At 39.8% G+C, this 24,974-nt stretch overlaps 1 protein-coding gene across 1 annotated transcript in view; it reads right to left on the bottom strand.

Annotated features, from left to right (window-relative positions):
• Nucleotides 1-18,509, bottom strand: part of TECRL (trans-2,3-enoyl-CoA reductase like) — a 68,330-nt gene extending 49,821 nt beyond the window's left edge. The window contains exons 1-2 of the mRNA XM_010195924.2: nucleotides 18,276-18,509; nucleotides 2,328-2,379 (exon numbers count right to left, since the gene is read on the bottom strand). Coding sequence (XP_010194226.1) covers nucleotides 2,328-2,379; nucleotides 18,276-18,509 — 286 coding nt within the window. The remainder of the gene's footprint in view (nucleotides 1-2,327; nucleotides 2,380-18,275) is intronic.
• Between the last annotated feature and the right edge of the window lie 6,465 nt (nucleotides 18,510-24,974).

Below are 24,974 nucleotides of genomic sequence, written 5' to 3' on the forward strand. Positions count from 1 at the left end.
TGTTTGCTATTAAGCATGACAGCCCAGATCTAACATCTGTTACAGAAAGCTTCTGTGGAGCTGATAGCTGGAAGGTGGCAACAGGAAAACTGCAGTTCTGTGCTGACCCTGGTTGGTGCCGCTGGGCCCTGCCAGGGACGGTGGCTGCAGCAACCCGGGGCTGACTCTAAACAGCAGTCTTTTCTCTGGGGGAAAGCCTTTGAATTCCCATGGAAATGGCAGTTTATCTTGAGTGGTTATTCTCCGCTAAGAGCTGACAGATTCCCCAGCCTTTGGTGCCCTGAGCTCAGTGCCACAGGCTTTGCCAGGGTTGATTCAGTACAGTTTTTCTGAACTGAGGGCTGACGAGTGTTTCAATATTTGTTCCCATACTTCTAAGCCCATATTCTGCCTTCCGTATAAACACAGATCCAAACTAATGTTTCACTGACATAGAAACTACTTAGTGGTAACATGTTATGTATCACTTGCATCCCTTTCTTTTATTTTAATGATTAATAGCCCCCTGTGCTGCAATTCATAATTCAGTCTTTTTCTTCCTTTCTTGAATCAGACAGTGAAAACTGATCAGTGACAGAGATGATGCTTGTGAAATTGCTGCACAGGGGCTCCTCTCACTGAAGGGCTGACAAGATATCAGCTGAGGAGAAAGCTTAATTGCACGGGTGATCAAAGGAGAATGTATGAAGACAGGGAGACTCTAAGGGAATGTGCGTAGGAGTGTCTTTTAACAATAGATTAAAGGGGAACATGTGAGTCTGGCACACATGAAATGACAGAAATGAAGGCATGAGCTAATACAAAATAACATGCTAACCAAAGGCATCCACAGATCACCCTCAACCCCTTCTCAGCTCTTGCCTAAGTGAACTGAGCTCTTTTAGCTGTCATCCTCCAAACTATATGAAGATAAAGAAGTGATTTGTAAGTGGGAAAGAAAGAGGAGGGAAGAACCTCAGGAGAAAACAAAATCCAGGCTGAACTGGGAAAAAAGAGATCAAAGCAATTAGCTGGAACAGGAAGAAAGGACACAAGATATCAATATACCATACTCCCGGGAATGAGAGGAATTGACGTAAAAATCTGAGACTGAAAAAGCATTGAAAGCACATGCCAGCCCTTCTGTGTACTGTAAAATGCAGTGCTGATAGTTTTGCTTCACAATTTGCATCACGCTTGGTTGTATTGCATACTGTCCTCCTTTATACTCAGCTCCACTTGCATCACTGGGAGTATTTCAGGAGTAAGATACCTCTAAATATGAAAACACGTGCCATTAAAATAGGTTAGATATAGAGTTGCATCATTTTACCCCAAATTCATTAAAAATCTCATTACAGTTAAACTGGCATAAATTTCTGTGCCAGTGATCTTTAACTGATTTAAGCTGCATCGATATAAAGCCAGTTTCAATTGATTTAAGAGAATCTAGCCAGAAATGCGCTGCATTCCACAAACTGATGGAAGGACAATATTTCTTATTGAAATATTAAAACTTATACACTCAGTCTTTTTATATTCAGCTGTGGGGTTTTTGAACTTTTACTATTTTGCATTTTACAAGCCCTTAGAGGGAGTGAAAACAAGTAGTTTTAGAGCAGTTAGTTCAATAGCCTTTTGCTTTGTCAACTGAACCTTTGTGGAACCACAGAAGCCATTGGCTTTAGTGTTTTATAAAATTCTAAGGACAGAGGAGAAGCATAATATTTCTTCTACTTTCCCTACTCTGAACTCAGAGTATTAGTGTTTACAAAACTTTTTTTTTTTTTTCCGTAAAAGACATCTAGTTTTTAGTTGAATACACCAGGGTTTTTTTGTAAAACTAATAAAAGCCCTTCACCTAATATGCTTGTTCCAACTGGACATGGCTGAGTCAGTTAAGAAGTCTGTCAGATTGTCTGTACAATCCCAGATAAGTCATTTAACCACTCCACACTTGAATTCCCCACTACAGTAGTTGTTCAGTCTACGTGGTCTGTTTATGGACAGCTTGAAGCACCCTGATATTATCAAAGCTTTTCTAATATAACACTGGGAGAGCAAATGCAGCTGTGGACTTGAACTGACACTGTGTGATGTTAAAAAAAGGATAGAAAATATTGCCCCTCGTGGACTGGCAGCAATAAATAATGCAGTCGTCTCCTCTAGCCTCTTGCATCTGCGATAGCTACAGGAGAACCTTAGTCCAAACACTGCTCCTATTTAGCACTAGAGCTGTCAAGCTGGTCTCAGCTTTCATGTGAGATTTCATGAAAAATAGATTTGACAGTTTCTCCAGTCTAAAAGGCTTCTAACCATGTCTCCAGCCTGCTAGCCACAGTACTTACATGCTTTATGAAATTTGTGTTTCACATCAAGAAGAGTAGATGATGGAGGTAACTGGAAAAGAAAACAAAATGCATGCATATTAATTTTCCTGTTTTCTGCACTCTGGAATTCCTTCTCCTTTAGGCAATAATGAAGTAAATCAGAAAACTGGCTCTCACTCACATGTTGATATGTTATTAAGGATAGTCCGCATTTCATTTACACATTAGCTTGACCACTTCTACTTGGTCAACGGAAGGGTAAAATGCCGAAGATCAAGAGGGAAAGCTGCTGGCCCTGCATGAGGAGATAGATCAAAACCAGTGGGATAACTTGAAGGGATAGCTTTAAAGGTAGGCTCAAGCATGCTGAGGCACACTTCTTACGAGACATAAAAGGGTTTTCCTGAGGGGACAGTAGCAAAGGTGGCAGGTTCTTTCCTGTCTGCATGAAATGTGTTTGCTTCTGCATGCTGTTGTTCATGCTGTTCATGAAGTAGTTTGAGTGTCACAGTGTAAAATGGCCTTTTAGGCTCTATTCTATAGTGTATATTGGTTTCTTAATACACTTTGTACAAAGTACCTGAGAAACACAGTTAGAATTTACTAGAGCAAAAGACTTACAAACACTCTGCATTTACAAGGAAAGGCAATGAAACACTTGAGGAAGTAATAGGTTGAGCTCGATACCAAGGTGGCAAGAGGTAAGGAACTGGTCTGAACAAGACTATCCTTTTGCAGTTGACACTGATTTAATATTCTGTATTGTTCATTTAAGCACAGAGATGGAGAAGCAAATTGAACTGTGTCTTAACTATGGTGATGTGCTTTGGCTCTAGCAAGAGACCTTAATACTCCAGCTAGAGAGCAGAATGCAGAAAACCACCTTCCCTGGAGACTTTAGGCACCTGCACAGCATTGGCCAATACCAATATGAGGTGATGGTGACGCACAGCAAAACTTTGAGGAGCAGTATTGTTTTTCTGGGTTGAAGTAGAGAAGTAACCATGGCATTATTTCCCTGATGGGCACTCACCACCTGGTTCACAACAGTTCTTTTCTGCAGCTTGTCTGTCTCTTCCTATCCTAAGATTTTTGTGGGGTTTGCTGCGCAATCCAATTCCCATTTCATTGTGCTAGTTAGAATTCATACACTTGAGCATTAAAATAGACTTAATGAGCCTTGCTTGGCTCATGGAACCATCTTTAGCTTGTAACTGCGTCTTCACAAAGTGATTAGTGATATTTATCTATCTATTTCACTTGTTAGTGATATGAGTGAATTGTGACAATAACCACAAAAAAAACCAAAAACAAACCCGCAGAGAAGAACATAAATTCTGCCAGTAGAAATCAGTCAGCACCTTAAGATAGGTTGTTTGACTGAGTTTGGAGAAATATTGATATAAGAAAATAAAATTGCTGACTCAAAAACAATAAATCAGTGCAGAAAGACAAGTTTTGCTCTTATATAATTTGACACCCCAAACAACTATACAATGTATTTGCCATTAATGCTTAGGAGTCAGCCAACTTGTTTCCAGCAATAATATGAACAGGCAGAGAGCTAAATACAGATTTTAATGATCCAAACCTGTAAAATTATACCTATGCTAAACAGTGTGTAAGGTTCCTTTCATTCCTGTCTTTTTCTTTGAGTTTAGATGAGAACACTTTCTTTTCCACAGTTACAAAAGGGTTTACTGGGCAGTGGGAAAGTCCTTATTTGCAGAAACTGCTGTAATGAACCTATAATTAAACACTGACTAGTATCTCTGACCAGCCTGCTAAGTGATGCCAATGCCAGCTTAATCAAGGACTGGACTCCTTGAAATCAAGGATGTAACCTTTCTTCCTTCCCAACATCATCAAGATCTGCATTGTACCCAAATCATGTTGAACAATACTGGGCCAGAAGAGTGACAATGGCTCTTGGAGCTCTTGAAGCCAGTTGGATCCCTTCTCTTTCTAGCTACAGAGAACAACAGAAGTAGTCACCTTGTCTTTCTCAGTTCAAAAAAAGGATAGAAAACATGTCATCTATATTCATTGCACTCAGGCCATTCCACACAACATCCATAGAACAGCACATCTCCCATACTCTACATGTGCCTTTTCTTGTAACGTGTACAACCACTTTGGGCTTAGATAAGGGACATAAGTTGTTCTTATGGTTTCAAAACTTCTTAAAATATCTGAAATTGCTTTCTCACACCTTCTAATGTCATATCTGTGATGTCTAGAGCCCAGAATTTGTCAGATATGGATGCAAGTGTTGTTGGCTGGCAATGACTATATGGCACACAAAACTGCAGACCAAAATCTGTCAAATGTACTAGTACAGCACAAGTGTGCAGGTTTTCAGAGCTGGCATTGCCAGCTCAAGGACAGGTGTTGTATTTTCTAATGTTTGAGGATGATCTTTCTTCATAAATTCAGTATAAAACATATTACTGCATGGCCTGCAACCTTACAGAAGATCAGCATCTCACCATGCTGTGTTCTGGGAAAGAGTAGATAAGGCCACTTCATGCTCTGATCATCTGATTAAGTCAAGGGAAGCTGAAGGTCCAATAAGCTTAGCATGTTCATAGAGCAGTGCTAGCTCAAAACAGGGCCCATGGTCTCTATCTTCTGTAGTCCTGAATATATTTGGACTTCAGGGCAGCACTGTTTTGAATCAGTGCAAAATTTCTAGATCAGCTCCTCTTAGCAGCTCTGCTTTTATATCCCTCTGTCATTTTTTCAACCTGAGTCTTTCATTAAGGGTTTTCTCCCTGCTAAATCCTGCTATGCCAACTATGGGATTCATGTCACCTAACTCCAGCTATCAAAAAATTAGTCTTAGCTTGTGGCTTAGGTCTACCTATAGGACCATTCATAAGCCTTGGGTTTTTAATTGACAAAGTGCCTGTTGGGATCATTGCTTACAATGGCCTGTTGCAACACAGGAACAAGTGAGCATATCCATGATATGAACCATCAGGCACCACCCTCTCAACCTCCAAAGCTGGTGCTTAAACCAGCTGCAGCTAGGGCTGGAGGGTTACGGGGCTGTGCTCTGCATGACACCTACGAGGGAGGCAGAGCTCATTAGCAAGAGCATTGCTGTGCCTGAGCAAGTCCAAGCTGTTTTAGGCTAGAGCTTGTTTGAGTCCTGGCAGCTCTGACCCAAGCAGAACATGTCCTTGGTTAGTTAGTCACAGGCAGGCAGCTCTGCATGGCACTATGCTGCACCAGCTGCATGAGCCCAGGGAAGGCCTGAGGCACACATGCAGTCAGGAAGACATTTGTTTTTTGAGTCAGCTGGCTTAGAGGAGGACTCTTCCACTTGAGACAAACTACACAGATATCTAGTTGAAAAATAACACAAGTAGTTTCCGCTTCAGAAAGAGGAATCACAGTGTCCTCTCCCAGGTGGAATAATGAGACTATAGCAACAAAAGAATGAAATACAATTTTTTTTATGATCTTGATAATTCTGTGTCCTTTTGCTTTAAAGAACTCATAAAACAACCAGTGAAGTTATAGTTTCTAATATTGATCAATGTGAAGATGGATGCTGAGACATCAGCTTACTATTAAGAGTGTCCTCTTTGTAGATCATTAATTATCTTTTGTTCTTTTCATTGTACATCAATACAAGCTAAAGAATTGTAAGGACTGAAACAGCATCTGCTGTTATTACCCTTTGTTCTAACTGAATAAAACAACCTGGAATATTTCACTGTAATTATTAGTCTTGGTCTCTTTTGATTCTTTTAAATTATTTCTGCAAGTATTATAGACTTCCTTTTACTCTATTTCAGCACTTTTTAAATACACAAAAGGAAAACAGAGAAAAAGACCACCCTTAATTTATTTAAAACAAGATTCATTTCATTGAAAAAACACCTCTTACCTGGCACTTATCTTCTAGGTCTGATGGTCAAGACAGTTACCCCTCCAACTTCTTAAATTGTAGTCTAACACTGGATTTCATTTACAGTTAACTTTCTAGTGAGTTGCTATCTTGTGTAAGGTTCAATACTACTTTTCTTCACAAAAAATATTATTATGAAGAAATGCAGATTTTACAGGTGTAGGTTGTATTCATTAAACTTTTCAATCAGAAAAATATTATTTAAAAACCTCAAATCTGTTTTTCCTTTACCTTCACAGCAAAAATACTTCTGCTTTTCCATTTGAGGCAACTTTTCATTTTTTAGGAATTCAAGAATGAAAGGACCTTCTGGATTATCCATTCCTGTTATCTCCCTCCTTTATGCAGCAATGCACAAAGAATCACATTTCTTTTTAAGATTAAAAATACTGTATTAGTAACTTAGGCTACAGCTCAAGGAAGAGCACTAAGTGGATGATATTATGAGAAATTAACACTGCTTTTGTGAGTGCAAGCGAATCAGTTATCCACCTTCATGGCTCTTTCACATTTATAAATCATGGAATTGTAACAAATCTGGTGATCTGTATGTAATTGCATCACACAGTTCTTGCACTAAAGAATTATTTTGGGGATTAGAGGTTAGCAGGATATCAGTAAGAATTTGAATAATAGAATTTTAGCAAAGAAGTGACCTTTCATTTGACATTTGACTTTGAATATTTTTTCTCTTTGTGACATGTCAATACCTGTGCACTGCTGAGTCACCTACTTTCCTACAGGCAATCATTTTCCCATAATTGCTGAAATTCAGAAATTCTGCCACTCCAGCTGCTTGTTAACCACAGATGGCCCCGTCTTCAGCCAGGGTAAATTTGTTCAAAAGAGTGACATCAGCTTCTAGCAGCTGAGTATCTGATCTCAAAACAGATAAGAAGCTAATGGGAAAGCCAGGTAACTTCCAAATTCAGCACTCAACAAATACTTCATCACTACTGGTTTTGCACCTTGACCTTGCTTTGCAACTGAGCCATACGATTAGAAATCAGCAACATTTCACAGAAAGTTCATCAGGAAAACACCTGTTCTAACTCATCTCCACATTTTGTAGTTTGGCCTCCAGGTCAAATTACTTTTTCCTGTTGTTAATTTTTAAAGACAGTATTACAAATTGGGTACAATTTTACTGTAACCTCCCTCTGTGTCCCACTCTACTCTCTTGTTAGCTTGGTGAATCAGTGTGCTGATCATGTCCAAAGTGATAAAAATAGATGAGCTCACTGTGGGAATGACATAGAAGTAACTACATATGGACAAGCGTTGTCAGCAACTACACAGAGGCTTTATATAGAATTTAATATTTTGCTCAGTAGCCTGCAGTGGATTGCCTAGCAAACAGCTAGCTCTGATCTCAAGCCAGTATTTCTAGAAATTGGAGATATATCCAACCATGGTTTTGGCTCAAGTCAGTTCCAGTATATGTGAGTTGAGGGTGGTATCACTCAGCAATCTCCTAGATTATGTGCTCGTGTGAACTTTGGCATTTGAGATAGTCCAACTGACTAACATTTCCATTGACTATGGGACAAATTATCTAAGAATACACACAACCACATGCTTGCTGGGTGAAGTCATGTCAATTTACACTAGCCAAGTTTGTCTCTGAAGATGTTGTATTGGTTTTGTACTGTTAGCTGGGTACTTACATAAAAAAAATCCCTCTCTGTTTGCAAGAAATTTTCTGAAAAAGTGTCAGACACCAGTAAGAGCTTTTTCTCTCTCTGCTAAAGGTGAGATTGGAAGTAACAAGAATGTGATCCATTAGCAGGCAGAAGGTGTGCAGGCCATCCCTCAGTTTACAGAATTGATCACATTCACCTATTTCTGAGCAAATTTGACCAGAACTGGTATACTTTCATACCTTCTGACCTTTTGTTAAAGGCAAGTAATGTTGTCGTATTCACCTTGAGAGCTTAACAGCAGAACCAGTCAGGAAGCACAAGTCACAACACTTTTCTACCAGGGAAATGGAATGGTTCTGGCAAACCTCTGGATGTGTAAATTTGTATTGACTTCAAATTTTAAAGATTTACTAGAAAATGCTTTAAGATAAAAAAAATCCTGCTTCAGGAATGTGCTGAAAAAAATGATTTTTTTGTATCACTTTCATTTCTTGCTATTTCTCATTAGTATGTAACTTTCATTATTTTTGCATTATTTTATGATACATCAATCATGATAGTATATAAAGTATTATAGCACATGGCTCTCATGCCAGGGAAAATAACTTAATAGGAAATAGTATTCAAAGAAATGCACTACTAAATTGCAAAATAAATTGCATTCAAAATGAAATGTTTGTTGTGTCAAAACAGATTGGACTTTTCCAAAATTCTTCGTAATACAATCTTTCCCAAATTCCAACTGATCAAAAATTCAATACTTTTTTTTTTTTTCACTTTAATTTGAAAAATAAAATATTGGAACTTAAAAAAACAAACAAACTAACCAACAAAAAAACCCCAATAACAACAAAAAAAAACCCAACAACTGGTTTCTTGGGAGGGTAGTGAGGTTTAGGGTTTTGTTTGAATATTGATTGCCAGTCCTAGCACAGATTAAGGATACAGTTTAGCTGTGAAATCTCTGAACCTCTCTTCTCTTTTCTTTCAAACAACCATAGAGGTTTATGTTTGTTTTTTTATACTTATGCAGACTGCTAACATTTAAAATCAAGCAGTGCACCCAAGAAATTCAACAGTCACAAAGTGTTTGGGGGATCACATGAAAATAAAAAACAAGAGTGCAATCAACCAATTCCAAAGAATATTCTCAAGGGAACATGTATTGGCAAGGCAAATGGTTCTATGAGTAGTAGGGATAATAAAGCCTTACTTTCTACTTATAAAGAAATTGAGGCTGTTTTGCTGCCATGCACTTATCAATGGCCCAGTCAGAAGGTGCATGTTGAGCTGACAGCTGGCTGCTGGCCAGCCTGAAGGCATGTGCTCTGTGCTCCAAAACATAATGCTGCCCAGCCACCAGCTGCTGTTAGAGAAGCAGGAACTAAGGTATCTTTTGAGACTGGCTTGGGTTTAAATTTGTCCAGGAGATACAACATTATGCTGGGGAGAGTAGGCACAGAAAGCTGGACAGACTGCAAGTTGTCTGTGGTACATGTAGGGCAGTACAAAGCTGAGAGGCAGAAAGGAACAGGAGATGATCAGGAGACTGGAACATCTTTCTTATGAGGAAAGACTGCAAGACCTGGGACTGTTTAGCCTAGATGAAAGAAGGCTGAGGCGCGATCTCATCAACACACATCAAGTGTGCACATCAAGTGGATGGGACAACACTTTTTTTCTGTAATGTCTGATGACAGGACTAGGGGTAATGGACAAAAGCTGGGACACAAAAGGTTCTACTTAATCTTGAGGAAAAAGTACTTTGTTGTGAGAGTGAGGGAGCCCTGGCACAGACTGCCCAGGGAGGATGTGGAGTCTCCTTCTCTGGAGTTTTCAAAACCCATCTGCACAAGTTGCTGAGTGACCTGATCTAGGTGGGTTTGGTCTAGATGATCTCTAAAGGTCCCTTCCAATCCCTACTATTCCGTGATTCTATGAAATTTGAGTGATAAATAGGAAGAACTAGACACCTAAGACATCTAAGTCAGAAATCTTAAGTACTTTTCACAATAGCAAGTGCAATGAAGAGATGCTTGCTGTACTTCTGGTACAGATTCTCCTACTGCTACAATTTGTTGTCATGTAGCAAAGATCTTTGTATATTAAACAAAGGAAAGGTTGTATTTTAAGGATTTTAATGTAGGCACATGTAATGATAGTATTAATATATAGTACTAGGCATTTATAGATGTTTCAGGTACTTTGTGAAGAATCACAGGTCTGATTTCAGAAAGAACGTGAAGCATGTCCTGATGGATCAATAAATCATGCACAGCAGTATTTTAATGCTACAATAATGCCCATATGAGATGCTGTTAAACACCTAAATTTCCATCATGCATTGGGCTAATTAACTATTAGACTAATAAAACACCTACAGCTCCCTAAGGTCTTATGTTGTTCCGGTCCATTAATAATTTGCAGTAATCTGCGAGTTATCTTTGATGCAATAATGCAAATGTACAACTTGGGTAAAATGTCATAACTTTGTCAGGAAAGAGGACATTTTCACACTGACTGGGAATCTGTCTCTACAGATACACTTTTGGCAATATTGACTGCTCTGGTAGCAAGTTGGCTTTTACTGATGGCCAGAAATCTCAAGAATTCTTTTTTTTTTTTTTTTAAATAATCAGCTTTAATTTTTTAAGCCATTTGTTATAATCCATTCTTTCTTCACTCCAGGCTTAGACTTTTCTAAGTAAGAGATGTATCAAACCTGTCAATTAAAGGTATTGCTAAGCTTTGAATATTAGTATCAGCTGAACTGTTAGTCATCTGTTGTAGCTTCTGTAATTCTTTAAATTATCCCTTTACAAATGCTTAATGCCCTTAAGTTGCCAGCTTCTTCCCTCACCATTCTCTTCTAGATAAATCAAAGGACATTTCTCCAGGTATTTGATTTAAAAAAACACATTGAAACAAGGATGGTGACAGCAAAGATCAAGCAGAAATGAAGATGTCTAGTTGCTTCTTTTAATCTGAAACTATCTGTAGTTATGTTGATGTTAAAATAAATCTCTAGTAGAGCAGGAAGAAATTAGTGAGATGCATTTCTTCAACTATATTTGAACATGTTTACCCGCTTTTCCAAGTGTAACTAATAACTGAGGGAGAAATTGTTACTGTCATCACCTCAAGCACTGAGGGGTAGGCATAAGATTCAATTCTTACAGGCAAGAAAACGCATAGAACGTATAATATGTTTGTGAATGTAATGTATTTTCTTGCAGTGCCTCCCAGCAGGGACCAGATCCCCATTGTGCTGGATTCTGTGAAAACACTGAGTAAAAGACATAAGACGCTGTTAAATCCTGACTCCGGAAGGAAATTAAAAAAACCCAGGATTTCCACAACAATGAGCATGCATCTAGCCAATTCTGTGTTTGTATTCCTTCACTTACTGCGGTGGAAATTCCTCATTTGTGAGACTCAGCATCATAGAATCACCGAATGGTAGGGGTTGGAAGGAAATTTTAGAGATCATGTATTCCAACCCCCCTGCAGAAGCAGGTTCCTCTAGATCAGGTCACATAGGAACATGTCCAGGCGGGTCTTGAAGACCTCTAAGGAAGGAGACTCCACAACCCCTCTGGGCAGCCTGTGCCACTGCTCCCTCACCCTCACAGTGAAATAGTTTTTTCTCATATTTAAGTGGAACTTTTTGTGTTCCAGCTTCATCCCATTACCTCTGGTCCTGTTTCTAGCTACTATAGAAAAAAGAGATGCCCTAATCTACTGACATACACCATTTAGATATTTATAAATGTTAATAAGATCACTCCTCAATCTCCTCCAGACTAAACAGCCCCAGTTCCCGCAGCCTTTCCTCATATGAAAGATGTTTCAGTCCCCTAATCATCTTGGTGGCCCTGCACTGGACTCTCTCCAGAAGTTCTCTGTCCCTCTTGAGCTGAGGAGCCCAGAACTGGACACAGGACTACAGGTGACACCTCACCAGGGCAGAATAGAGGGGGAAAAGAACCTCCCTTGACCTGCTGGCCACACTCTTCTTGATGCATCCCAGGATGCCATTGGCCTTCTTGGCCATGAGGGCACATTTCTGGCTCAATCATGGTGTGGTCTTACCAAGAAACACCTTCCTTTGACATATCTGACTCTTTAATTATTTTGAGTACCTTTGGCATCAAAGGCAGGACATCTCTAGCCATAGATTGCTTGAATGAGAAAGATTATCATCTTAGAAATCCTATGCATGAAACGATGCCACTGTGGAAGTGCACAGCTTCTGCCCATTTTTCACAGGGAAGAATTCCTTTTCTTGTGAAGTGAAATTTTATAATTACAAGATATAGGAGGAGAAAAGAAAAAGACTATACAAGGCAATAAAAATATTAATATCTTTCCTGGAAAAAGACTTCTTTACTTCCTTAGAATGAAAGAAATGAGGAGAGTCTAATATAAAAGGCAATGTCCTGATACTGCAGAGACTTCCTTTCCACAGTTTCATTGCCTACTTTAGTGATTACTTTTGCTCACCTAAAATGAATGTGGTATGTCTAACCTCCAAGCTATGATGTGCGAAGTTATTTTTATTTGCCAGAGATAACTATGTAAAAGAGAGCTGGTGATGACCGTACTTCTTGGCTGCTCACTTTCTGTGACAGAGCTGCAACCCATAGGTGAGTCTAAGAGGTTTCTGATGCTCGAGGGACCATTTCTGATGTATCTGTCTTGTCAATGTACATCCATTGTATTGTTCAGCCACAGTGTGCAAATACCAGGATGCTATTGGTTTAGGTGCTTTACAAACAAAAATGCTTTTGAACTCCCCCAGAAACAGACAAGCCTAGCAGAGAAATCAGAATAAGCCCTAACTCAATTTTGGCAAAAGATGTCATAAATCACATACTGTGTGATGCTTAACAGCAAGAAGAGTTGTATATATAAGTGACTGGATTGATGCATAGACTTGTGTTATGCTGGGCAAGACAAAAATGTGTAACAAAAGCACAGGCCTTTACACAAGGGTCTTTCAATTTAGGAAAAAATAACAACGTTCACACACTTTCATTGTAGGCATTGCACAGCATGTCTATGTGCACAAGCATACAGTCAAATGTGCCTACAATATATATCATTAACCACCATCATTTAACTACCTGTAACTGGGTTTTGCAAAGATATTTAAGTGGGAGGGCACTGGGTGCATGAAGGGCTGAAGGAACAGTAGGAAAGTAGCTTCCTTGCTGCTTCTTTGGAGCGCACCAAGGAAAGGGGCTCTTTCCCGCACACCTTAGGAAGCAAGCTCTCTTCAGTAGCTCTGAAGAACTTTTCTGGAAAGGAGAGCCACAGCATAGCAGCCAAAGCCTGCGTTTGCACCTCTGCGTATAGCTTCACTTGCAAAATCGTATAAGCATGAAACTACTGAGCTCTGAAGCTTTTGATGGGAAAAAGCTTTCTCTGCTGGTTTCCCCAAAGGTGATTTATGCTGTAAAAACTATATTGTGTAACACTTTTTGCCTTAAAAGCAGCTCATGCAAAATCAATTACAATGGACTGTGCTTGGGGGAAAATACATTTTACTACAAGTTAATTTGAAGAAAAAATGCTATACAATGAATGCTGTAAGAGAAACAGTTATGAGTTGCTTTAACAGTGTTTATAAATCACATCACTGCATATTGATAACTTTAACCTACACCAAGCTTTTGGAATAATGTGCAAGTAAAACAATTTTTTAGTAGCTTTGTATTTTTCGTAACTTGGGACTGACAGTGAGAAATGTGGATTACTTGTTTAAAAATACAAAAAGGAGTTATTTTCTTTCATTTTTAAGACTTGATGAATGTTGCATGTTCTGTTGTTTTTTATAGCTTTTTGGCAGTAACAAAAAATCCTTAGATGTTTTAGAACTCTTTTTCTTTGAAAATATTTCTAAGAAATCACTAATTACATGCCGTCTCTCCTTTCAGTCACACAATTTTATCCACAAAAAATAATAAATTTTGAAAGAAAAAAAAAGGACTTGTGATCATCCAGGCTCACCTGTGGTTTTACACTGGCCAAAGAAGAGATTTAGTCCTTGCTGAATACTTCTTTCACCCTTGAGAAAGAAACCTGTATGGCTCATGTTTCAACTATAGAATATTTTTTTGAAAATACAGTTGTATGTTGAAAGAATTGAAGATTCACCCACAATCTGCCCAATTAACACCCTTTGATTGACTGTCAAAATATGAGTCGAATTTCTTGGCTAAATTTGCTTACTTGTGGCCTTCAGCCACCAGCTCTTGTAAGACCTTTGCCTTTTGCCTCTCTATTATTAGAAATCCTCTCCTTGGGCTGTAGAGGGATCCCAGATCAGGCAAGATGCTCTGCGTACAGCCAGGCTTTGTTGTGCATGAGAGGGAGGGAGGGAGGGAGGAAGGAAGGAAGCCTGGATTCTTGTGGTCAATGTGCAGATCAGGAAGCCACTTCTGTGCCCTCTCTCCTCCTGCAGGAATCACATCAGAGTGTGGATCACAGAATCACAGAATGGTAGGGTTGGAAGGGACCTCTAGAGATCATCCAGTCCAACCCCCCTGCTAAAGCAGGTTCACCTAGATCGGGTAATACAGGAACACATCCAGGTGAGTTTGAAAACCTCCAGAGACTCTACAACCCTCCCTGGGCAGCCTGTGCCAGGGCTCCCTCATCCTCACAGGAAAGATGTTTCTCCTAATATTCAAGTAGAACTTCCTGAGTTCCAGCTTGTGCCCTTTACCCCTAGTCCTGTCACTGGGAGCTACAGAAAAAAGACTCACTCCATCCTCTCGACACCTGCCTTTTAGGCATTTATAAGTGTTGTTATGGTCAACATAATCTTCAAGCTAAAGAGACCCAGGTCTCACAGCCTTTCTGTGTAAGAGAGACATTACAGTCCCCTAATCATCTTGGTAGCCTTCTGCTGGACTCTAGAAATTCTCTATCACTCTTGAACTAGGAACCCCAAAACTGGACACAATATTCCAGTTGCAGCCTTACTAGAGCAGAGTAGATAGCTCTGCTTACAGGTGTATAGTCCCAGGGTACCTCCTCTGAGCATTTATATACTGCTTTTGAGGGGTTCCTGTGTGACCTACTCTAATTGGTTCTGCTCTGCAGGGGGGTTGGACCAGATGGTCTTTGAGGTCCCTTCCAACCCTTAAGATTCTGTGATTCTATGACAGGTAGGCAGGATTGTAGCCTAAGTTTAAATTCCCTACTAACTCCTTTTTGAAGCCATTTTCCCAGCTGCTAAAGGCAGTCCCCTTTTGTCTATAAATTGCTAGTACCTGTCAGTTCAGGGACATTTTGTGGAATAATTGGAAAAAACAGGACAGGTTTGTGTTTTCCCCCTTCTCTCCCCACTCCCAAAATTGGAAGCCTCTTCTCCATGACATCTCACCTCAGAGTTAATTTCTTTACCAAGAGCAAATCTAGGGAAAAAGATGTCATGCTGGTATTATTTCTCTTTTACATTCTTTAAGTAACACACTGGAAAAGCTCATGTGCACCAAACTACTTGCATAATGTCATATCCGTAGCAGAGAAAGTCCCCAAAGCAAGCTGATAATATTAAATAAAAGAAATTTTACTCCTGTAAAGAATTTATGTTCAAAGTGCACATGTGCAAACCTTATTGCCAGTGTTGCTGACTCGTGTGAATTTACTTAAAAGTTCTGCAAGGTTAGGTATTTTTCTTTAAGACCCAGTTCCTAGAGGGGATGACTATGGAACAAAATGTCTGGGTTTTTTCTCTTGTACTACTTTCAAAATCTTTTTTTCCTGCCCTTCCTGACTGTGGAAAAGCCTGCAGTATTATGTGAATGGACCTTTCAGGCTTAAAAACCAAGCAAATATGTATTTATTCTGTTCTTTTAAGCCTATCTAACAGACTATCAAGACCTTATAGGAACCACTCAATTCAGTTAAGTGACTGATCCTTCCTCAAAGTATAAGATGGTTACAGAAGCCAAAGGAAGTTCCTGTGTGACCTACTCTAGGTGGTCCTGCTCTGGCAGGGGGTTTGGACTAGGTGATCTGTCAAAGTCCCTTCCAACCCTTAAGATTCTGTGATTCTGTGATTTTCATTTTACAGGTGGAGAATAAATTTGCAGTTGCTTATGCTGGATCCAAAGCCTATTGATGTCAATTGATTGCTCAAGATGGCACAGCTCAACACATCTCTTCTAAATCCCTGATACTGCCTTTAGAAAGTCATCTTTCTAAATACCATATCTAGTTAAATATATCATAATTTTGCAGATTTTACAGAACACACTCTAATCTCAATGGGATTCATATGCATATGCAGGAGTCTCATAGAAACTCACCCTCTGATCTTTAACCACATAGCATTAGTCACCTAAGCACTCTGCCTGAGTTTCTACTAGATGGAGAAAGAAAGGGGTCATCTTTTTGCCATTATAGAATAGTTTGTCCCTTTAGATTTATTAATCTGAGAATATTGCAAATGAATTTACTAAATCACAATAGTCTGAACAACTAATAATGTGCAATAAGGATGTAAATATATACAATTTTAAATGTAAAGTTCCTATTCTCTCCTATGATAAATCCTAAAAAGTAGTAATTACATGCAACTCTGAGAAATCAAGCTAATCATAATTATCTAAGAAACAGAAAATTTTGGGTCTGTATTGATTTGATATTTAATTAAGCAGAATATTATGCATAATGCAGCAAAAGGATCTCTTCTCTGCTGTAGTAACTAACTGAAATGAATTTCACCAATACTAACAAGCGTTCATGAAAACAAGGAACTCAATTTCTGTACTTTCAGGATTGCCTTAGGAAGGGATTATCACAGCAAATTAAGGAATTTAGAAAGCCAGGTGAATGTTCATTCAGAATCCAAATTCTTTAGGCATTCTTGGAAATCTCAGACTTGCACTATACTTGCATCAATCCCTTGGTACTATGCCTAAATAAATAAATAAATAAATAGAAGGTCCATTCTGCTGGCCATGGCCATGTAAATTGAATATAGATTCCTGAGCAGACACTTTCAGTTCACAGTTGTTATTGCTGCTGTGTGTATTTTATCTCTATAGAGAGAACACTTTGCAATCACCGCTCGTAACTTTCCACCACTACAGGGGCAGAGTCTGCAGTTTGGAGAAGGTGTAATGTTCAGGCTCATCAAAATTCAGAATAAAATTCAAATTCTAATTTTGTTTCTGTGAATATATTATTTTTAATGATGCAATGGGAAAACTTATGAGAGGAAACAGACTGTCTTTTTTTTGATGGAAACCTTATTCAGTACAGTATTTAGATAACCCTTTTTAATAACTTTGTAGATATCATTGAGTAAATTAAATAACACACACATTATCATTAGAACAGATATTATCATCGTGTTTGTTTGACCATTTTGTATATGTTTTCCCTTTGGCTAGATTTAAAAAAAACTCAAAAAATATTATCCCATTAAGAAGGAACAAATGAGACATTTACCTTTAACTAGGCATACAAATTGCAAAAACATCCTTTAAACCATTGAGAACACTGGAAATCTGGTACTATTGCACCCTGCATATTTCAAAAGAATTAAATTAAACATTTGAAGCAAATTTATCCACTGGTTCCAGCTGTTGCCAGTGAGGATAAGGGAATTTTTTTTTTTTTTTCCAGCCAAACTGTAAGTCTCAAAACTCTACTATGTTACTGAAAAATCTTGTGCTCTAAATAGATTAGGATTCTCATTTTCATGGTACACAAGAGACCAGTACTTCTGCTGAGGGCCATTGAATCACAAAAACTGTGATGAAAGTATTTATGAAGCATGTTTTTGTTGTTTACTGTGTTGTAAACTTATTTTCTGCTCGGTCCTCTCATCCTACTTATATAATTTGACTGTAGTTTATATGTTTTTTTATTGACCAAAAAAAAATCAGAAAAAAAGGTCCCTCTCTTAGCTAAGATCCTATATTTGTTTGGTTTTGGGTCTTTGTTTAAATTGCCAGTTTCCTGCCCAAACTGGTAAGTAGGGCACAGCTGAGTATGTTTAGATACCAACAAGAACCAACAGCACTGCAGAGATGCTAAGCTTTACAAATATATTAAAAATGCATATCCATTCAGAAGTATATCTTTAAGTATCACGCCCTGAAGTAAACATTGTAATCTAAGTATCAAGACACAGCCTAAGGACATAGTTTGAGTCCACAGAGCAGCCGGGAGGTCTAGAGAAACCAGTGTTGGATTATGTGTAAAAATCCTGGAGAAAAAATAGCCAAGGACTGTGACTAACAAGAAGTTCTGAGCATCTACCAGAGAAAAGAGCAAAAGTATTTCTATTATGGAATAAGAGCACGACAGAGTGAAAACAGTCCCTGAACTGGCATCATTTGAACAAGGCACATCACCAGCAAGCTGCAATAATACACTCACCTTGTCCACAATGCAGATCTGCTTCTTGCTTTGCACATCAAGAATTTCCACTTCAAAGTAAGTGATTTTTGAATGTTTGAGCACTGGTGGTGATTTGAGTTGGCCAGCAGAGAGGACAAGCTGAGAGAAGTTGAAAAAAGATCGTGTGTCATTGTGGGACATGGACAGAGCTCCTCCATGAGCTGTAGGATCCCTCTTGTGTTCTGGAGCGCTGGGTTTCTGCCTCTTGTTCATGGTGTGACCCAGTAGTAGTGATCGTCATATCAAAAGGGGACAGTTCCAATGGGAAAATATTTCTTCCCTGCATCAGTTAAATACAATCACAGACTGATGAGACACAAAAGGTCAAGTGGCATTCCATTTTAAGAGTACTGTCTTATTTAGCAGGAGTGAAAACAATGGCTCTGTAATCCATGTCTATATTTAACCCACTATTGCAATGTGCTGTATCGCTGCAGCTATTTTTTAAATTTTTATTTAAACCAACATTCGAGACATCATATCTAGAAATTCCCCATTAGAAGATGACAGATCCTGACATTCCAGAGCCCCAAAGGAATCAGGAATGAATGCATCAAATTCCACTGTTATCTACTGAGACAGATGCTTAAAAGTGTCAACATACACACATAGGTGTATGTATGTAAGAGTGTGTGTGTGTGTGTGTGTGTGTGTGTGGAAATAAAGTGAAAAAAAACCCTTCCATAAGATAAAAGTGACCACACAACTTTGTCTGCAGTGACAGGACAGGGGTAATGGCCATAAGCTGGAACACAAAAAATTCCACTTAAACACAAGGAAAAAACTACTTTCCTGTGAAGGTGAGGGAACCCTGGCACAAGCTGCCCAGGGAAGTTTTGGAGCCTCCTTCTCTGGAGACCTTCAAAACCCACCTGATCTCGTTCCTGTGTGACCTGATCTATGTGGACCTGCTTTGGCAGGGGATTGGACTGTATGAAGGTCCCTTCCAACCCCTGTGATTCTGTGATTCTGTGATTCTGAGCTGAAAAAAACTCTTTTGATTTACTGCAGATATATAAATTATCAGAATTTTGTTACTGACGAATGAACACTTGAATATCTGCACTCTGCTTACAAAACCACTTTTGTTTTCAATCTAAAATAATCCTATGCAATTTCATTTGTTGCATATGATGGGGCTGTTTAGAAGAGGAGATTGAGGGGAGATCTTATTAACGTTTACAAATATCTAAATGGTGGGTGTCAGGAGGTTGGGACATCCCTTTTTTCTATAGTAGCTAGCAACAGGACCAGAGGTAATGGGATGAAGCTGGAACACAAAAAGTTCCATTTAAACATAAGCAAAAACTATTTCACCATGAGGGTGAGGGCGCAGTGGAACAGGCTGCCCAGAGGGGTTGTGGAGTCTCCTTCCTTGGAGGTCTTTAAGACCTGCCTGGACATGTTCCTATGTGACCTGATCTAGATGATCCTGCTTCTGCAGGTGGTTTGGACTAGATGATCTCTAAAATTTCCTTCCAACCCTACCATTCTGTGATTCTATGATTCTATGTCATATTTCAAATGAAATTGCATATGATTAATTCATTTTTTATAAACAACACTCTTTACAGAGTGTTGTTCTCTGATGCAAACTAGTAGGGCTTCCCTGAAGGTGACTGGCCCTTTCCTCTCTGTATTAAATTATGAGTCTAGGATTAGACTGCAGCATCATTTCTACAGCAAACATATTACTTGCATATAAGGTGGGTGACAGCTACTCTACCAAAAATAATCAGTGATAGAGTTACCACTAATAAACTAAGCTCTAGAAGGGAGATGCATAAAAGCAGTGGAGATTTTGCTATTAATGTGACAAGTGATGTACTTGCCTGAAATGTCAACAATAGGTTTGTATGTTCTGGCTCACGTGAAGCAATTAAGCCCATTCTATGTAAAAGTCCACATACAGGGGAAATTGTTATTACTGGACAAAAGGCACATCTTCCCTTTCGATGTATTTATGTTTACTTCATCTCAGTCACTCATGCTGGAGATGGGAAGTCCTCACACACAAGGACAAGAGATCAGTGGTATGGTCAGATCTATTGATCCATATATTACATGGGTACAAGCTGCTGTTCCCAGAGATCTGCTGTGGCAGGGCTAGTAACCAGGAGTCATTTAGTCCCTGACCTTGGTTTCATTTTGGGCCTCTGAGAAGAGTCAAAGAGCACTCAGCAAGAATTAAATAATCTCTAACAGCTTCAACTCACACTGAATTTTCTGCCATATAAGGGGCTGATATTTTCGAGGGCCTATGAAGGTGGGCATAGCACTTCTCAAACTGTGGCTCTGCCTCCACACCTCACATTGCACTGGGCTGATATGAGCCATTTGGCAGATGGGTAGGCATTTTGTTAAGCCATCCTTCTAAAAGGCACTTTTTGCAGGAGGGAGGGTATGTCTGTCTTCAAAGCATGCTGCAGGACTATCATTGCTAGTTAACCGAACTACTAATATTTTAACAACAAAAGCAACACCTATGGTAGACTTTTTTTGCACCCCTCTAATACAATATCTTGAAACAAACACCAACCCATGCAAGTCATAACAAAACAGCTTCCAAAGCTCTGGGCAGGGACTAAGACTTAGCATTCAGTTTCTGCTTGTGACACTAATTTCCTGTTAGCTGTTAGGAAACTGCTGTTTTTCCTGCTTTTCCCTTCCCATTCCACATGCCTTATCTGTGTGAGGCTCTCTTGCACTGTACTGTTTTCAGACAGCCTGGCACAAAGGGATTTTAAAAGATCTCAGCTGGGGCCTTGAGGCACTTCTGAAGTTCCTTTTCATATTTGGTCCTGTTTTGTACTCCCCCAGAGAGTCTCAGTCTGTGGAATGTCATCTGTTAAGTCATCAACAGAGGGTCATCTCTGCCAGTTCAAATGCTTGTCAGCAGCCACTCACATGTCGCTTTTTTATCCTGCACACTTCAAATGCCTGGTGGAAGTAAGGTTATTCCTTTCCCACAGGCTTTGTGATGCCAAAGAACTGAGCAATGATCCCTAGGCACAAGACTCCAAACCCCAAAGTATGTGGGGGTTCAGTATTGCAGATCATGCAGCCTGAAGCAGAGCGGATTCCCAAGGTCACAGATACTCACTTCACTTGTCCCATTACTTGAGATTCTGCCATTCATTTTGCAGGAGGAGGAGACTGGGACCAAGGGCTCAACTGTGTTGTAAACAATCAGTGAGATCCTCTCTCTAAAGGAGGTGTGTACCAACATGTTGACATGGTACATACCATGTCCCGTGGTCTCACCACCTTGCCTAATGGCGATGCAGCCCATTTGCCTGTTACTGGACCGGATCTCATCAGCACTGCTCCACATCTCCCCATTTCATAGAATCATAGAATGGTAGGGTTGGAAGGGACTTTTAGTGATCATCTAGTCCAACCCCCCCTGCAGAAGCAGGTCCATCTAGGTCAGGTCACACAGGAACATGTTCAGTCTCAGATTTAACATTCAGAGTCAGGCAGGAGTGCAGCTATGGTTTCAGTCTCCTTTTACTGAGCTGTCCAAGAAAGGATTTAAGAAACTGATAGAATGTATTAATTTGGAAAATCATTAGCAATCATTTGTTTGTCTGGCATCTGACTTCATCTGGCTGAAGGTTTAGGAATAGGTTTACTCGATTATTTGGAGGGCTGATGCTTTTAAATATTTGGTTTCATTCTGTTATCTATATCATAACATCTAGAATTCTGCTTTGAAGCATAACAGAAATTTAAGCTGTGAGCATCGCTGTTGGGAACAAAGAACACAGATTGCAGTGTATAGTATGTGGCATTTGATACTCTTATTCCTAAATACTGTATATAAAGACTGCATGGTGAAAAAAAAACCAAAAACAACAAATAATAATAATTTTTAAAAAAACCAAAACGTCTTAATGAACATCTGAGATTTCTCTGCCTGCTCATGCCTAACCTAGCAGCCTCAAAATCAATTTAAAGCTCTAGAGTTCTATGTGCATACACACACATACCAAAAAAAAAAAAAAAAAGCCACTTAGAAGAAACTCTGCAGTGTTGCTGTGAAATCTACTTGAGTACTTTTAATCTTTTCTCCTAAAGCTAAATCTTTAACAAATAAGTAATGGACAGGATAGAAAGGCAGAGAAGGAGAGTGCACTGACTGTAACATGAAACAGTCCTAAAGCTATTTTAAATAATGCTGAAGTCAGAACTAGACCTCAACAGTGCTAAGGGACAGGACAGAAGTGATATATACCAATGTTCCTCTCATTTGGTTATACTGACAGGACTCCCAGCAAAGGATGACAGCCTTTCTGACCCTGTGAGCTGTGCAATGGTAACATTACATGGCCAAAACCCACAAGCCTCAGGCCATGTTCTTCAGAGTCTGTGAGAAAGGAGAGTCCAGAGAGCAACTTGCAAGCAGGGCCCAGAGGTCTCTAGTACCCACCTTGTCCCTGCAGGAGAAGTTTTTACTGCTGACTATCTGTCCTGGTTTCAGTGGGGATAGAGTTAATTTTCTTCCTAGTAGCTGGTGCAGGGCTGTGTTTTAGGTTTATACTGAAAAGAATATTGATAACACAGGGATGTTTTGGTTATTGCCAAGCAGTGTTTGCACAGCACCAAGGCCTTTTCTGCCTCTTCCCCTACCCTGCAGCAAGTGGGCTGGAGGTGAAAAGGAAGCTGGGAGGGAGCATGGCCAGGACAGCTGACTCAAACTGGCCACAGGGATAGTCCATGCCATAAGCAAAGGCAGCAGGCATGTACAGTAATTCTATCTGCAAGAAGTATGAAGTAAAACCTCCATCCCCAGCCCCTGCCGCACACAAACACATCTACTTCCCTACCAAAATAGAATGCAGGGCTCAAATCTGATGACAGGCAGGACATATTGTAAATGACAGCAGTTAGATTGCAGCACAGAAGAAGCCTGAGGAGATGCTCCAGAGGTGATGAAGAGAGGAAACTTTGGTGACCTCCTAGATCAATCTTTGACTATTATTGACAATAAATAGCATATTTACAGATGTGTAACAGAATTTTCAGTTCTTGTTTAAATTGAATCAATGCAAACTGTGCTCTTCCTGACGTTAACTCTCATGATCCGAGGCATGTGATGGTCTTTTTCCCTAAATACATGGCATTTAGAATTACCTGACAGTGTGAAATGTTATGTGAAATGTCTGGTTTTTTAAATAAAAACATATTTTCTTATTTTATTTCATGTAAATAAAATCTTTTCTTAAAGATAAATGTGTAGCCCTTAGAAACATACAGAAATGTCTGGAAACTTGACCTCAAAGGGTCTAGAAACAAAGACACTCTTTTTTTCACAACAAAGTCCATGATTTCTAAGCCAGTCTTGGCATTTTGCAGATCATCAAGCAAGGAGACTAATGTTGATCATGTTGAAGCCCTTACGTAGACAATACGCTTGGTACACCATTGTTTCTTGGAGACAAAGATTAGAAAGTGTTATTAGAAAGCAGACAAAGAAATGTCACCCAGACTTGTCCAAGAACTACTTTTAAGGAAAATTCCATTGACCTTTACCTGCAGAATCTTACATACGGCATTATTATGCACATGTTGCCTTTCAATGGCAACAAATGTTTCATAGAATCATAGAACGGTAGGAATTGCAAGGGACTTTTAGAGATCACCTAGTCTAACTCCCCTGCAGAAGCAGGTTCACCTAGATCGGGTCACATAGGAAAATGTCCAGGCAGGTCTTGAAGACCTCCAAGGAAGGAGACTCCACAACCCCTCTGGGCAGCCTGTGCCACTGCTCCCTCACTCTCATGGTGAAATAGTTTTTTCTTATGTTTAAGTGGAACTTTTTGTGTTCCAGCTTCATCCCATTAGCCCTTGTCATGTTACTATCTACTATAGAAAAGAGGGATGTCACAACCTCCTGACACTCACCCTTTAGATATTTATAAATGTTAATAAGATCATCCCTCAATCTCCTCTTCTCTAGACTAAACAGCCCCGGTTCCCTCAGTCTTTCCTCATATGAAAGATGTTCTATACCCTTGATCATCTTGGTGGCCCTGCGCTGGACTCTCTCTAGAAGTTCTCTGTCCCTCTTGAGCTGAGACCAAAACTGGACACAGGACTTCAGATGAGGCCTCACCAGGGCAGCATAGAGTGGGAGAAGAACCTCCCTTGATCTGCTGGCCACACTCTTCTTGATGCATCCCAGGATGCCGTTGGCCTTCTTGGCCACAAGGGCACATTGCTGGCTCATATTTAGCTTATTATCAATCAGGGCTCCCAGGTCTCTCTCTGCACAGCTGCTCTTCAGCAGTTCGATCCCCAGTCTGTACTGGTGAATGGGGTTGTTCCTCCCCAGATGCAGGACTCTGCACTTGTCCTTGTTGAACCTCATGAGGTTCCTCTCTGCCCAACTCTCAAGCCGGTCGAGATCCCGCTGAATGGCAGCACAGCCTTCTGGGGAATCAGCCAGTCCTGCTAGTTTGGTGTCAGCAGCCAACTTGCTGAGGGTACACCCTGTCCCCTCATCCAGGTTGTTGATGAAGATATTGAACAAGACTGGCCTCAACCGATCTCTGTGGAACTCCACTGCCCACAGGCCTCTAACTCGACTCTGTGCCATTGATCACCACCCTCTGGGCTCTGTCATTCAGCCAGCTCTCGATTGACCTCACTGTCCACTCATCCAGCCCACACTGC

The sequence above is a fragment of the Colius striatus genome, chromosome 3 (assembly GCF_028858725.1).
Source record: "Colius striatus isolate bColStr4 chromosome 3, bColStr4.1.hap1, whole genome shotgun sequence".
NCBI classification, from domain to species: domain Eukaryota; kingdom Metazoa; phylum Chordata; class Aves; order Coliiformes; family Coliidae; genus Colius; species Colius striatus.